A 17,011-nucleotide genomic window follows, 5' to 3' on the forward strand; every position below is an offset into this window, starting at 1 on the left:
ATCTCAGTAAAGCTGTTTTACAAAGGAATTAACTAGCACATATGAACCAAAGCCAGGGGAGTAACCTTGGGCCTGAACTGTGTGGGTATTTGATTAAGGGCCCAGAACACAAGAATGGATGGGCAAGAATGTATTGACTTGGAAGTTCTCACTTAGGACTTGGGATTTCATACCTTGGCAAGGACCCCAGGGAAAGGGGCAGACTCACTGCTAGAGTGGATCTAGAAGCCGGGGGAAAGCAGTGGCTTACTCTAAATGAAGGTGAAATGCATGGGTTGCTGAAGCAGATAGAGGAAAGGACTTGATAGCTCAGGGAAGTAAAAATTTCTGTTTGGATTTATTCGGAGAGGCCAGAAGACCCACTGAGGACTGTATTCCCTGGGAGGGCCCTCATGAGACGCTAGGTGCCAAGGCTGTCAGGCATGCACGGGGCAGAGGGGGCACCAGCATCACTCAGCAATTCAACAGAGGCTCGCCTCGTCCTGGTCCTCAAAGGAGTATACTCTTTCTGTGCACAGGCAATATCCCATTGAACTACAAGCCATGACTGCTGTCAGGGCACTTTGGACTCCTTGTGTTCAGGGACCAGCAGGCAAGACAAGGAGTCTATAACTTGGCAGGGAAATTGACCCTGATTAGCAGGAAAAGTGTGAGATGTCGTCTCAAAACTGTGTAATGACCCTGCCTTTCAGTTAGCGTAGAAGCTTACTAGATCCTACATAATCTGGCCCCCTGTTACTTTCCGACCTCCTTCGTTGTTCCCCCCTCCCTTGTTCATTCTACTGCAGTCACACTGGTCTTGCTGTTTAGTGAACACAGAAGTCACCGTCAGGTCTGAGTTCTTTCATCTATAGCTTCATTAGATGGAAGGGGCAAGAAGACCAGTAGAAGGAACTTAAGTGGGAGCCAGAGCATGAGACAAAGTCTAGATAAATTGCTCTAATTGCAGTAGAGTTGATTGCTGAGCTGTACTTTTAACTCTGATTCCTAGCATGGCCTTCTCACCTATGGATTTCTCATCATTTTTTCCCACTTACTCATTGATTAGTGACCAATAAGACATTATTTAATGAACTGAGAGAGAAGGTTGATACTTCCTGGAGAATCAACAAAGTTTCCATCTTTGATAATGATGGCTAATAATAGCAAACATTTTTTCAGGTATTGTGAAATGCTAAGACTTTTACAACTCTCTCTCACTTAATCTTCATAAAATCTGTAAGAAGGTGCTATTATTATCCCCGTTTCACACATGAAGAAATAGTGGCTTAGAAGGGTGAATACTTCTTGTAAGTGGCCGGCTTTAAACGCAGCTCTTTCTGAGTCTAAAATCTGTATTGTTTTCTCAACAATTTGCTTCCCTTTAAGGGAAAGAGGTCATGATTGCTGCCATTCATTTTTCCATTAACTCAACAGATATTCACTAAGTGTTTATTAAGTGCCAGGTCTTGGCCTAATTTTGCAGATACAATGGTGAACAAATAGGCAGGATCCTTGCCTTCATGAAGGTTGTCGCCTAATAGAGTAGCAGGACCATCAGTCAAAGGAACTCAGGGCTCGGTAGGGCAGCAGGCTTGTGCTGAGATTGAACACTTGCAAAGAGACTGACAGAGATTATCTCTAACCTGGAATCTATATTTGTGCACAGTTAACATGTAAAACCTTGGTTAAAGCATTGATCTTTCAGCCTCATCAGTTGTAAAATGGGTATAGTAGATTTCTTGCCAAGGGGTTGTGCTGTCAAATGAGAAAATGTGTGAAAGCTCTTGGCAAACTGTAAAATAGCAAGTATGGAAGGACTTAACATTTTTTTCACCTGTTTTTTTTTCATTTGGGATATAGTTGACACATTAGATTAGTTTCAGGTGTACAACAGAATGATTCCCTATTTGTATGTATTGCAAAATGATCACGGACTTTCCTTTATATTAAAAAAATTCAAACATAAACTAGAAAGAATAGGACAATAACCACTCAAAAATCCATAAAGCAGCTTTAACAATGACCAACTCATGGCCAGTTGTGTTTCATCTCTAGCCATCCCCCACATTCACCATATTTTGAGAAGCAACTCCTTGGCAACAGCATGTCTTTTTATCTATCTATCTATCTATCATCTATTTTAATACATATATCTCAAAGGAAGGGATTCTTTTAAAAAACATACCCACAAATACCATTATCACTCTTAAAAAACTAAAAACAAAACTGACAGTAATTCTTAATTTTATCAAATATTATAACTTGATTTAGTGGCCATATTTCTCTGATTATCCTAAAAATTTTGAGATCAGTAGGTTTGAATAAGTCTTTAGATAAGATTCATATATACTACAATTGTGTGAGATGTCATATTTAATCTATAGGTCCCCCTTCTTTCTGGTTTTTCTTTTGCCTTTTTTTCCCCCCCTGAAGAGATTGGGTCTTATAAAACAGAGGTTCTCAAACTTTAGTGTGCATCAGTGTGCTTTAGAATCATCTGGAGAACTTGTTAAATGCACAGATTGATGTGTCCTGTCCCCAGACATTGTGACTGAGTGTTGAATTTCTAACTAGTTCCCGGGTGCTGCTGCTGGTCTGGGACGACACTTTGAGAGCCACAGTAGGGATTTCTCTAACTGTATCCCTTGGTGAGGTGTCCTTCAACAAGTTTATCTTCCATTTTCCTGTTAAGGGAAGCATACTGAATTGCCTGCATTACAGCATAATGGTTTAAAACTCAGGGTTTGAAGGTATGTGTTAGAGACGCAGCGTGGCTGGGTTTAAATCTCGTCTTTTGACATTTATTTGCCTTGTGACCTTGGGCAGATCACTTAATTGTTCTGTGCACTCAACATTCAGGGTCCTCGTGAGGATTAAATGAGATTTCAAAAAATAAAGTGCTCACCTAGTGTATTGCCTGGCACATAACAAATGCTCAATAAACTCGATTATAATTTTTTCAACCTAAAAATAAAAATGGGGCGCAAAGGCTGCGGAAGGCCGAGACTTTTTGGGTTTTGTTGTTTTCCCGTCAGGAGAGCCAAGGAGGAAGGCTCTAAAGGAGAGGTACCTGGAGAGAGGTGGAAAGAGGGCAACTCCTAGGGACACTGAAGTCAGCCTAGGGCTTGGCCCCTTTAAGGAGGGCGGGGCCACGTGACCCAAAGGGTCACATGGCTAGTGGGACAACATGGCTGCGCCCGCGCTAGGGCCGGCTCGAGGACGAGGCGCCGGGCTCGGTCTCGTTCTCTCTTTGCCTCTGCTCCTGCTGCTGGGCCGGGCGGCGGGGGGCGAAGAGGCCGGGGCCGAGGCGGGCGCGGCGTCCCTCGCGGGCTCGTGCGGTTGTGGCACTCCCCAGCGGCCCGGGGCCCACGGCAGCTCGGCGGCCGAGCACCGATACTCGCGGGAGGCGAACGCCCCGGGCTCGGTATCCGGAGAGCGGCCGTTCCCGCCCACCAAGGTGCTCTCTTGGTTCCCTAACGACGGGTTGGGGTCGTCGGGTTCTTCGACAGGGTTGGGATGGGTAAGGCCAGGGGTTGGAGGAAGGCAAGTAAAGATTATAATCACATTGCCAAATCGCGCACTTGCAGACCGCGTTTGATGAGAAGTTCTTCCGCCCTCCGAAACGGGTGGGTCTTGGGGCTCTGCGTAATGCTGAGCATTAGGGAGTTTGGTTTCAGGACAGTTGTCTTTCCTTTTCTTACCTCTTATTTCCTGCTTCCTCGTTCTTGCACCCTGTCTTCTTGATGAGGTTCTCAGAATTTTAAGTCAGATAGATGTGGGTTTAAGTCCTGCGTTCCTCTCATTAATTGTGAAGGAATCAGGACACTGGGTGTCAGTGTCTCTAACCTTGTTGTTTACTTATTAGTAGTCTCTGACAGTAGACTCTGCTTCTTGAGGACAAGGACTTGTCTTATTTATTCTGCTATTCCTAGCACTTTAATACATGGGAAAGACTAAGTAAACAGTAGTTGTTTTATTACTATCGCTTATCTATACCTTGCACAGTGCCTGAATGTTTTATGTGCTAGGCTATGTAAATAACATTAATAATAACTATTACTTAGTTCTTAATTAAAACAAAAACAAAAAAATTAATAACTGTTCCTTAGTTCTTACCATTCCAGGTATTTTGCATATTGGTATGGCTGTGAAAACAACTTAGATCTGCTGACTCCCAAAGAAGTTCTTCTTGAATCCTAGTACACCCTTTCCAGCTTTTTCTGTCCCAGTTTTTTTTTTCCTGTGGGTTAATTCTGACCAATTTTCAGGACTTAGGTGAGAGGTAACATTCTCCTGCAGGCCTTACCTGCCCTCTTTCCTTCCGTCTCCTTCAGTATTTCCATATGCTGCCGCAGTTGTACCTGTTTGCTCTGACATAACCATTACTGAAGATATTTGTCTCTTGGTGTCTCTCCCCAGCTAGGTTGTGAGAGGGAGGGGAGTCAGGACCATAATTTTGTGACTTGGGTATAGAGTGTTAGGAGGTTGGTGGCTGGACTTCTTATTGTTTCTCCATCCTGTATAATTACTGGCCTTTAAAATTTTTCCTCTTGTTCCTCAGAGGATTCCCTGCATTATTAGTGTTTATCTTTTGTGTGGTGGGGAGCCTTGGTTACAGTTGTAGTGTGTGTTAGCCATACTTGATTTTAATTCCTCTATAACTTGAATGGTAATTGATAATCAATTTCTCCCTCCTCCTGCAGGGAAAGCCCTCTGTTTATCTGCTTTGTAACTAACAGGGGCGCTGTCTTATTTGCATGTACATTGGTCTGTGTCAAACTTTGGCCGAGAACCTTCTGGGCAGTACTGAACAGTCCTCATTTTAAATGCTGCAATGTCCTATTGATTCCAGAATGGGATGTATGTATCATTATAAGATATACATTTTTCATCCCTTTAGAGTGGTTTCACGTCCGGACTGAGTATTGTATAAGTCATCTTTGGCCATATCTTGCATTCATTTTATAAAGGGAAAAATATATAATTAATTAATTTGTATTTTGTATATGTGCATTTATTTTATGTTTATCTTCCCTTGCACTCAGTTTCTATAATGTTTGGCAGCATCCCAAGTTATTAGTAAACTAGCAGTTGTTGAGAACACAGCTCACAAGCCTTCACGGACTCTTAAACTTAATGCTTGAACCTGAAGTAGACTTCTTATCAAGACAAAGGACTTCATAGGAGGCTGTTCTTTGTCTCTCTGTTTTCCTTGGTTTCACATGTTTTAGTTCATGTGCAGATGATTTTGGTCTAATTCTGACACTTAGCCATTTATTCTGAATTCAGGAAGTCCCATATTATGTGAGATACATGGTCGTAGTGATAACCCTTTATTTTCTTAATTTTCTTTCTTTCTTTTTTTAAATAAAAGGATTATTTTTTTGAGCAGTTTTAGGTTCACAGCAAAATTGAGAGGAAGGTAAAGAGATTTCCCATATACCTCCTGCCCCAACACAGGCATAGCCTTGCCCATTATCAACATCCTCCACCACAGTGGTACATTTGTTACAATTGATAAACCTGCACCGACATATCATAATCACCCAAAGTCTATACAGTTGACCCTTGAAAAACATGTGGGTTAGGGGCACTGGCCCCCTGCGCGGTCAAAAATCCTAGTATAACTTTGCAGTTGGCCCTCCGTACCTGTGGTTCTGCATTCCAGGATTCAGCAAAGTGCAGGTCGTGTAGTACTGAAGTATGTATCTATTGAAAAAGTCTACGTATAAGTTGACCCTCACAGTTCAAATCCGTGTTGTTCAGGAGTCAACTGTAATTTACATTAGGATTCACTGTCGGTTTTGAACATTTTATAGGTTTGGACGAACGTACAGCGACATATGTCCATCACTATAGTATCATACAGAATATTTTTGTTGCCCTAAGAATCTTCTGTGCTCTGCCTCTTCATCCCTCTCCCTCCTCCCCGGTGGCAACCACTGATCTTTTTACTGTCTCCATAAGTTTTGCCTTTTCCAGAATGTCTTATAGTTGGAATCATACAGTATATAGGCTCTTCAGATTGGCTTCCTTCACTTAGTAATATTCATTTAAGTTTCCTCTGTGTCTTTTCATAGCTTGATGGTTCATTTATTTTTCATGCTGAATAATAATGTATTCTCTGGATGTACCACAGTTTATCCATTCACCGACTGAAAGGCATCTTGCTTGTTTCTGAGTTTTGGCAATTATGAATAAAGCTGCTATAAAAATCTGGGTGCAGGTTTTTTGTGTGGACATAAAATTTTCAACACCTTTGGGTAAATACCAAGGAATGTGATTGTTGGATCATATAGCAAGAGTATGCTTAGTTTTGTAAGAGACCACCAAACTGTCTTCCAAAGCGGCTGTACCGTTGTGCATTCCTACTAGCAATGCATGAGAATTCCTGTTGCTCCACACCCTTGTCAGCATTTGGTGGTGTCAGTGTTTCAGATTTTGGCCATTCTAAGGTATGTAATGGTATCTTGTTTTAATTTTGCATTTTTTGGTTGACATGCTGAGCATCTTTGCCACCTGTATATCTTCTTTGGAAGGTCCTTGGCCCATTTTTAATTGTATTGTTTGTTTTCTTATTGTTGAGTTTTAAGAGTTGTTTATGTTGGATAACAGTCCTTTATCAGATGTGTCATCAGCAACTATTTTCTCCCAGTCTGTTGCTTGTCTTCTTCATCTCTTGACACTGTCTTTTGAAGAGTGGTCTCTGTCTAGATTCCTTTTTTTTTTTGCACGTGGATGTCCACTTGTACCAGCATTTGTTGAAGAGACTGCCTTAGCTCCATTGTATTGTCTTTGCTCCTTTGTCAAAGATCATTTGATTATATTTATGGAGGTCTATTTCTGGTCTCTCTCCGCTGTTCCATTAATCTGTTTGGGTGTTCTTTAACCAATACATGTCTTGGCTACTGTAGTTTTATAATAAGTTGCATAGTGTCTTTCCTCCAACTTCATTTTTCTCATCAATATTGTGTTGGTTCTTCTGGGTCTTTTGCCTCTCCATATAAACTTGAGTATCGTATTGTTGATCTCGATCAAATAACTTGCTGGGATTTGGATTGAGGTTGTACTGAATCTATTTTTGTTTTCCGTTTATTTAGTTTAATTCAATAAATACTTATTTGGCACACGTATTGTATAAGACTCTGTCCTGTGTTCTGGGCTTATAGAAAAGGAAGACCTATGCCCTACCCTCAAGGCATTAACTTGTTGGTAGACCTCTCTCTCTCTCTCTCTCTCTCTCTCTCTCTCTCTCTCTCTCTCACACACACACACACACACACACACACACACACACACACAATCACAGTTATATGCAAGCATCATTTTTCTATAGTGACAGTCCTGTAGGAGGAGTATGTACAAAGTACTCGGAGAGGAAGAAAGGATTCTTGTCTCCTGGATAAGTCAGGAAGTGCTCAAAGAAGAGACCACATTAGGCTAGGCCTTCCTTGGAGGAGACATTTTCAGGAGTTGGGGATGGAAGGGCAGATTGAAGGACATTGCAAGAAGGAGAATAGCATGGGTACAAACGAAGCATTGTACAAGTGCATGGTGTGTTCTGGGATATGTAAGTAGTTTAAGGTTTCTGGGGGTGACATTTTCACCCTTTTTAATGTAACGCTTTTTAGGTGTGAGTCTTATTTTAATCAATTTAATGAACACTTGGCAAGTGCTGTTTACAGAGAAGTAAATAGCACTGGGCTTTACCCTCAAGAAATTTAGGTTTCACTAGAAAGTTATGGCAGTAAGAATTGTCTGGGAAACAATATAGATATTTTCAAATTTTACTTAACTTCCCTCTGGTTAAAAAATATACAGTGCTCATTGAGAAAACTATTCTAACAATGTTCTGTATAGCTTATTATTTTATGAAAATGTATCAAAATGTTTTAATCTCCATGTATCTTTTAAAAGAGTTGTTTGAAAAGGCATTGAAGATCATGAGACAATAAAATTGTACGTGGTATCTCTGTATATGTGGGTAAATTCAGTCAATTTCCGGTCTGAGGATGGTTTGATCGGGTAATGCTTACCCAGGTGTCAAGACACGATTGGATACCATCTCTTCTATGACCCCTTTCTTCCAGGAAGAAGTAGTGTTTCTATCCTCTAAATTCGCATAGCATTTTGTCAATGTCTGATGGAAACTTGTATATTTTCTGTAAAGTAGTGTTATTTGTGTAATTGTCTGATATCTCTTTCTACACGGGAAGCAATTTTTAGACCTGTTTTAATGTCTGTATCCTCCAAGCGCTTTACACATTTAGGCATCGTGTAACAATTTCTGGAATGATCTTTTACCTTTTTTCTGTTGGATACAATATTGAGAAACTGCCAGGGGAATTAAGGGTATGAGTTACTTTTTAAAGAAAACTTTGGAAAGCAGTCTTTTTGCTGTATTTTATCCTCCCCAGGATCCTGTGAGATATTATCCCCCACTTTACAGATGTGACAACTGAGGCTGAATAGAATTCATGAAATCCCAGGGCTTGAAGGAACTTTAATGCCATTTCATCTATGATTAGTGTCAGTAGAGTGACAGGGTGATATAGGTAGGTAAGCCCTGCCTAGATAGTTAAGGCAGCAGTTTGTGGGCAGATCCAGGGAACTTGCTTCTCTTGTTATTCACCCAGCTTTCTCTGGAGCCTTTAGCTTTTTACTTAGGTTTGAAGAGAGGAAAGAAGGAAAAAGGAGAAGTGCTACACAAAAGGGTTGCATATAAACATTTCATTTTTGTGTGTAAAACAAAAGTCCCACAGAAGCAAGTGAAAGAAAAGATTCTTAAAACTAGCTTAGTAGGCTGATAAAGAAGTGTGGGTAGGGACATTTTTGGGCTCTCATGGCTGGGAAGTTCAAGTGCAGATATGGTCCAGACACAGCTGGATGCAGGGCCTCAGGCAGCATCTCCAGATCTCTCTTATTGGCTCTCTCTTGGCAGCTCCTCTTTCTTCTATGTTGGCTTCATTTTTAGGTAGTATTCCTTCTCCTAATGATCAAAGAGCTGGAAGAGAAAGAGAGTTTTCTTTCCCTCATAGCTCCAGCAAAACTTCTGAGATTAACTTTGATTGGGTCGTGGGCCTATCCCTGGTTACATCTCTGTGGTCAAAAGAATGTGGTAATTGGCTAGGCCTGAGTCATGGGGCAGGGGCGGGCTGTGTGTGGGCAGGGAGTAGGGGCCGTGGAGCAGTGTCTTCCAGCTCCGCCTGAGACGTATACTTAGTTGAAGAAGTGGTTTTCAAAGAGATGTCGCTTGCTCTTACAAGAACAGGAGGGAATGGGTGCCAGGTGGGCAAAAATCATAGATGTCTACTGCACCTGGCCAGAGTGTGTAGCCCAAGTATGGTCCTAGTGATAAGAGAGTTGCTTTGACTTCACCTGTCCTTTTGGCTTGCTTGGCAGTGGCAGAAACTGATGTGCCAGAAGGGGTTTTAACTTACCTCCAAGGAGGAGTGGATTGTTTGAATCTGGAACCTCATGAAGACTTGATCAAAATGGTTCTTTGTATTTGGTTTAGGAGTGTGAGACCTGATGCTCTGGATTTCACTAGAACGACATTCTACGTTTGTAGGACAGAGACTTCATTAGTGCCGATTGGGAATTATGATCCAGTCAGAGCCATGCAGGCTATTTTTATCTATAGCCTCCAGAATGGAAACTTGGCTTATTCGTTGCTGGCGATCTCTGATGGTTAATGAAAGAGAAGAAAATTAGGCCAGGGGTCCACAGTGGAAGTTGTGATTGTATTAGCATTGTTGGTGCTCACCTGGAGGGAGAGAGGGATGAAAAACTGAGATAATTGTAAAACTTCATTGGGAACAATGGGCACAGTTTCCTATAGGCCTTGTGTTTGCACCTTGGGATGAACAACCGTTCTCAGAAAAGGACCTACTTGTCTGCTGCTGGAAAGCTTTTTTTTTTTTTCCTTAAAGTCCTTTAGGAAACATGAAACCTTTTATTAGATCATTTTAATAATCATTTTAAGCTTTCGTCTGCAGGCTTCTATTTTTCTGCTTCTTTGCAGAGCTGCTTGAAATTCTGACTTCTCATCTCGACTGAGGAATCTTGTGTCCCAGATGCTTGGAGAATAATGAGAATAATGTGTGAACCTAGTTCAGTCTTTGAGCAGAGTCTCTTAAACAGGTTTCACTGTGATGCAGGCATGCTATCCATGTCTGGGATGGTGTTATAAAAGAAAGAGAATTTTTATATTTAGGAATAATTCAAATGATACATTTTTCACTGTAGCCGTGATGCCACTCTTTCAGTCAATGAAGTTTCTTCATCCATCCATCCCCCCCACTCCCTTCCTTCCTTCCTTCTTTCCTTCCTTCCTTCTTTCCTTCCTTCCGTGAATTATGCAACGTACTAGGAGCTGGGGACATAGAAGTGAAAACTTTATTTCTGGTCCCCAAGGAACCTGGGATCTAGGGCAGGTAAAAACAAGCCATTAAAATATGTACAGTGTGTGTCAGTTGTTTAGAGAGGTGTTTATCAGAGGATCCCAAATGAGGGGGATATGCCCAGCCAGCAGAGGGAAATGCAGGCAGGAAAGGCCTTCCTCTGTAGGAGGTGATCCTTGAGCGTTGATGTTATTCACAAGAGATGAAGTGCAGGTGGAGTACAGCGTGAGAGAGATGGGGAGAGATTAGGCTCTGATGCTGAGATAGTTTACCCTCAGAGGTGCTGGGGATCCCTGAAGAATTTAAGTAGGAAAGGGGTGTAATCAGATTGACACTTTATTGTTTGTTATTTTGAATAGAGTACATTACATGGTTTTAAAATTAAAAAAAGAATTCTGTAGAAGGGTGTATAGTGAAAAATTTTCCACTTACGTAATAACCTTTCCCTCAGACAACCACTGCATGAGTTTCTTGACTATCTTCCCAGAGCCGTGTTCTGCAAATGTAAGCAAATACAAAAAAATATGTGAATCTATGTTCTCCCGCCCACCTCCTTTTCACGCAGATGATAACACACCATGCTTTCTAGGGTGCACCTTGCTTTGTTCACTTTCCTCTTCATCGTGGTGAGATCTCTCCGTATCAATATATTAAAAGTGTCTTTTTTTTCCTGTTGTTTTCCTTCTTTTCCTTTTCTTATGGCTGCCTAATTTTCCATTTTCTGGGTGGCCCACATTTTAGTTAATCATTCCAATATTGAAAAATATTTAGGTTGTTTCCAGTCTTTTTCTGTTCCAAGCAGAGCTTCAATAAATTGTGTGGGATACAGAAGACAGATATTTTGGGAAGTTCAGTAGGGGCTTAAATACTTGTATGAATGATTGAAAGGAAGGTTGATGGCTTAGAGAGGAGCCGGGAGAAATGTGAAGGGATGAGACTGGAGGCAAGGAGACAATTGTGAGGCTACAGCATCAATCGAGGAAAAGAACAGGGGAGAGGACAGAGGGATATATATTTAGGATACCCAGTAAAACTGGATGACCGCTGTATTGTTGGATTTCCCAAGTGATGCTGAGGATGGACCTGTGTTTCTTAACTGAAAATTTTCGGTGTGATCCTCAGATCTTATGTTTAGTGCTAGGAAAACATGTGAACAAAGCAGCCTCAGTTGCTGCCCTCTTGGTGTTGAGAGGTTATGTGAAACAGTAGATAGGAACAATTCGAGTTTTAATAAGATATTAAATAAGGACAAGACATGGTCCTTTAGTAAACCTTTTAGATTTTCCATTTCAATGATTTAAGTCTTTTCCATTATCATTGGGAACCTAGATTCACGCAGTGGGTTTTGAAATATATTATATATGGGGACTTCCCTGGTGGTCCAGTGGTTAAGACTGCGCTTCCACTGCAGGGGGCGCGGGTTTTCCCTGGTCGGGGAACTAAGATCCCACATGCCGCGTGGCCAAAAAAAAAAAAAAAAAAAAAACTTAAAAAGAAATATTGTATTTGGCATTTTTATATTTGCTTTTAAAAATAATTCAAAAGAAATATGGAGATAATAAGGACAAAAATGCACAAATGTATAAAGAAGTGGAATATTCTCCCTGCCTCTGCACTGCAGCCACTAGCAGCTTGGTGACTGTTGCTCCAGACCTGTTTCCATAACGTGTGCAGATGTGTATTATGTAGCGTTCTTCCTAAAGAAGTTACTACCCTAAAGAATTTTCGCTTCTTTTTGTGACTGATCATTCATTGGGGTATGCCATGATTTTACTCATTTCACAGTGGCTTTTGTGGCGGAGGTTGGCTCGCTGTTGGGTGCTTGCTGTGTGCTGGCACCCTACACTTGACCCAGGTTCACTCTGGCGGTGACGGCCTGACTTCCCGTGTTTCCCCTTTTGCTGCAGATGGTCCCCATCCCTGCCGGAGTATTTACAATGGGCACAGATGATCCTCAGATAAAGCAGGATGGGGAAGCACCTGCGAGGAGAGTTGCTATTGATGCCTTTTACATGGATGCCTATGAAGTCAGTAATGCTGAATTTGAGAAGTTTGTGAACTCAACTGGCTATTTGACAGAGGTAATGGGGTTGGGATGGGGAGGAAGAACTTTATCAGTTGACCGCTTTTTCCTATGTGCCCAGTGCTGTGATAGGCACTTTATGTATATTTCATGTAATTTTTATTCTCGTAGCAACCCAGTGAGGCAGGTTATTTTTCAGGTGGCAAACTGGGGATTAGCAAAGTGATTTGCCCTGAGTCCCGCAGCTGGTTAGTGGCGGAGCTGGGATTCAGGCCTGGCCAGTGTGACCCCAGGACCTGTCTTCTGAACCGTTACGCTCTAGTGTGTCCGTGCTTTATCTGCCAAAGAGCATCGCTGCCCTCTCGGGCTTTTTGAGATGATAGCATGTAAAGTAAGGCCACTTTTCTCTCAAAAAATTATAGTTTGGATGTTCCAGAAGCATTGCATAATTCATAAGTAATAGATGCAGAAGTGCAGCTTTTCATTTTTGTGGTTTTATTCCAGTGCCTGACGACTCATAAGCTTTCCTTCGGCAGTTCCAGGCTTTCTCCTGTGGTCGCTGAATCACAGAGCAAGGTTCTGAAAGTGGATGTTTGTCCTAAACGGCAATAGGAAGAGAGAGGCTTTCTAGTTTATGAAAGTTTCTGTGACTGTCTAAAATATCCTTGTTATGTAGGTTTCCCATTTTTTTCTTACCAGAGGACTCTACCCTACCCTGGCCTTCAGTTTGTGGAGTCCCTGTCCTTGTTTTTGTTTTTTTCCAGGCCAGAACATCTTCCTTTCTTTAAAAAAAAAATTTCAGAGCGAATGCTGAAAGCAAAACAACATCCAAATTTGGTTTTGCATTTCTTTGGAATTTCTTAAAATATACAAAGTAGTTGTCTTTTTGTACCTATTTGTAGTAAGAAGTTGCTGTTCTTTTTGTTTCATGAAGATACTCTCAGGTCAAGTTCCTCAGTAGTCTGATGAAGTTAGAAGTGGGCTTCTAAGGCAAGAAGCTTCCCTTAGACTAGGGTTCCCATCAAGACTAGATAGAATAAGCAGAGTTTAGGGCATCTAGGAGCATGGATGGGGAAATATTGCATCTGGATTTCTATTACCCTCTAACTGAAGTTCAGCATTTCCTTCAGTTAGGAATAGACAACATAACACAGTAGTGGCAGCAGTGCCTATGACTTTATCACCAATAGAAATCACAGACATTTTGTATCCCATTATTGTTGTTGCAGGGATCATAAAATATTGTTTTTATTCATCCTCACTTTAGAAGTGATAGTTATGAGGCCTGCCACTAGATCTTATTTAATGTATTATTTATACATATTTATATTTAATGTATAGATATATATACACATATGTATATGTTGCTATAGCACAAATTTGTTTTACTAGTATTTTGATATAACCAGTTTTCTTTGTAATTGTATTGATTTTATTGTATACACTTAAACATTTCATTCTGAGAAGGAGATCCTTAAGCTTCACCATACTGCCAGAGGGGTCCAGGGCACATAAAGTGTTAAAACCCCTGCTTTGGATAAAATACTTCATATTATTATGGCATTCATGTTTCTTTGCTTCCATTTCTCCAACTTCATTTTATATCACATTTCCCTTGCTCACCATGTTCTAGCCCTCCTGTTCTTGTTTCTGTTCCTTGCAGACTTGACACTCTTTCCCATCTTGGGGGTGCAGCCCATACTTTCCCCCTGCTTGGAATTTCCTGACCCCGTTACCTGTCCCCCTTTTGCATGGCTGGCGCCTTCTCATTCTCGAGTCATCTCAGTTTCAATATCCCTCTCAGGGAGGCTTTCTCTGCCCACCCTATCAAAAGGAGGCTTCTCTCTATACTCTGTGCCTTACAAGGTCAAGTAAAGTTGTAATTATATTCTTCCTTTCTTTGTTTGACTTGACTTTTGTTTGTGGCCCCATATGTGAGTGCTCTAAGGGCAGAGACCATGCCTCTGTAATATTGACCTTGTATCTCTGTCATTTAGCCCAAAGCCAGGCATCTGATAGGTGTTTGGTACATGTTGTTGAGTGAAGGAATGGTCTGGGTTCTCAGTTATGGTGATGCCACAAGGGAATACAGAAATAAGAGCTGGGGTGGAGAAAAGATGATGAGCTCTAATCAGCAAAAGGAGCTGGAGCTCCTTATGAGCTCCAGCTCATAAGGCTGGAAATACAGGGATCTAGTAGGCCGTTAATATCACGTGGGGAGGAGAGGAGAGGACTGGAGGTGGAGACATGAGCATCATTTGAAATGCCGGTGGTGGTTAAAATCATGGGATTTCAAGAGTTTGTCCAGCAGCAGGTCGGTGTATCTCATCGTGTAATCTCTTAGACCACCTATATTAGAATCACCAGCTTATCTGTTCACACGGGCAGGTTCCTTGGCCTCACCCCAGACCCACAGAATCAGAACCTCTGGGCTTGGGGAGCAGTGCTGTGTAGCTATAACAAGCTGGCCAGGTGATCTCAGAGCCTGAGGGCCACTGGTGTAGAGTAAGAAGAGCAGAGAGCCAGGGCAGAGCTCTGGGGAGCAACAGTGTCTTAGGGGCAAGAAGAAGAGCCCACATATTTCAGGAGATGAGAAGGAGGAGTCTGAAATGGAGGAAGAAAACTAGAAGAGTAAAATCATGGAGACCAAGAGACTACATTGGGTGTTTCCAGAACTGGGGTCATACGCAACAAAGAAAACCAGGTAGATGTGGACTTGAGACAGTAATGGTAAATAAAAATGTTTAAAATACAGATTTCCATCTGGTGCTTGAACTGGTTACTTGAGATGTATAAGCACAGTGGACACCTTAGTGGAGTGTGTCAGAATATCAACAAACAGTGCCATTTACTTCTTTCAGCTAGGTTCCAGGAGCAGAAGAAGGGACAAAGGTTGATTACATAATCTGACATGTAAAGAATCTTGTTATTTTCCAAAGTCATTTGTAATACTTGGGGAGATGTGTTTCCATCAACAGAAACAATCACAGTCTCAATAGCTAATCTCTTCCAGTCTGCATTCTTATCAGCTAAATGAGCCTTAAATAAAAATGGTCTCTGTAAGTGACAGTAACCTGTTTTAACAGGAAGCCAGATGCTTTTAGGTCATTTCTGAATCCTTTGGGAGGTTATAAGACAAGTTTAAGTTCATTTGGACAAGAGGAACCACTTTAGTAGCGTACAGAGAAAATGGCACGTGTGAAATATGTTACTACAACCTTTTTTGGATTTTTATTTCCTTCCTTTCCTTTAGGCTGAGAAGTTTGGTGACTCCTTTGTCTTTGAAGGCATGTTGAGTGAGCAAGTGAAGTCTGATATCCAACAGGCAGTAAGTAATGTTTAAACAGGCTCTCATATTTCTCTGTTGCTCATTGGAAAGGGCTTGGGTGAAAAATCCAAACTACCAGCCCCCACTCCCCCCACCAAAGACGCCTCACCATTTTCCTGCTATAGATTTGCCCATAGAACAGACCTATGGGACCAGGGCACCTTATCTTGAGGAAAGTGGCACAAACCTGGGACAGTATCTGAAGTGTTGGGTCTGACATGAGCTTCTGTCTTGTGTACCTGAGTATAAGTGGAGCTCAGCTGGGCTTTAGACACTTGTGGGTTTCTTTTGCTCATAGCCATTTCTAGAATGGAGGGTTAAATGTGCATGTTTTTTACTTCTTTTCTTAAAGTCTTGGTCTCATCAGGTTCTGGTATGGAGAGAGAGCTTTCTATTTAAACATTCCTGAATTCACTTGATCAGAGTCGTAGTTATGAAAGGGGCCCTTTGCTGTGGATGTACACAGGAAATTGAACCCAGGACCTGGTCCTTTCCATCCAGGGTGTACCTTCTCTCATAAAGGGGTCCAGGGAAATCATGGAGACTGGACTAGGTCTCCATAAGCCCCTGTGTGGTGAGTGGAACTTGGGATTTCTGTTCCAGTCATTTTAGTAGGTTTGTGTATATTTGAGAATTTGTTTACTCACATGTCTCATGAGAAAGCAAAATATACAAGGAAAGGAGTGTGGGTAAGCTGGGAAGCTGAGGGCTCACAAAAGAAGGATGGCTGAGGACACAGAAGAAGCAGGAGGTGGGAAGAGAGGAAAGGAAACGGGGTCAGCTGACCCAGGGAAGACTGATTAAGATACAGACGTTGAAGACAGGAATTCAGCACTAATCTTCCTTTGTTATACAAGTTCCCTTTCAACTCCTGCCTGAATCTCGTCTTTATGTGTTGGGGTCACTATTCTCTGGTAAGCAGCAGTGCCAGAAAAATTAAACATTCCTGGCTTGGGTTTGCTTTCTCTTCAAACTCGTAGCAAAACTTGGAGGGGAAAAGATGAGGTAAAAGCAGATTTGCTCTCAAGTCATTTATAGGAGAATCAGGCCACTTTTATGTATGTATTTTAGAAAAATGTCTTAAAAACATGACTGAAGGGGCTTCCCTGGTGGCGCAGTGGTTGAGAATCTGCCTGCCGATGCAGGGGACACAGGTTTGTGCCCTGGTCCAGGAAGATACCACATGCCGCGGAGCAGCTGGGCTCGTGAGCCGTGGCCGCTGAGCCTGTGCTCTGCAACGGAAGAGGCCACAACAGTGAGAGGCCCGCGTACTGC

The 17,011-nt window shown here is 41.9% G+C and overlaps 1 protein-coding gene across 12 annotated transcripts in view; it reads left to right on the forward strand.

Annotated features, from left to right (window-relative positions):
• Positions 1-3,144: 3,144 nt before the first annotated feature.
• Positions 3,145-17,011, forward strand: part of SUMF1 (sulfatase modifying factor 1) — a 129,812-nt gene continuing 115,945 nt past the window's right edge. For 11 of the 12 annotated variants that reach the window (XR_008615740.1, XR_008615739.1, XR_003676885.2 and 8 more), the window contains exons 1-3: positions 3,169-3,439; positions 12,293-12,466; positions 15,662-15,736. Coding sequence is in view for 8 of the 12 variants with exons in the window: in XM_028479120.2 (XP_028334921.1) it covers positions 3,170-3,439; positions 12,293-12,466; positions 15,662-15,736 (519 nt within the window). In the remaining 4 variants the exon portion in view is untranslated. Of the gene's footprint in view, positions 3,440-12,292; positions 12,467-15,661; positions 15,737-17,011 lie in introns of all 12 variants that reach the window. The other variant, XM_024123905.2, reaches the window with a different exon arrangement.

This window comes from Physeter macrocephalus, chromosome 18 (assembly GCF_002837175.3).
Source record: "Physeter macrocephalus isolate SW-GA chromosome 18, ASM283717v5, whole genome shotgun sequence".
Taxonomy (NCBI): Eukaryota; Metazoa; Chordata; class Mammalia; order Artiodactyla; family Physeteridae; genus Physeter; species Physeter macrocephalus.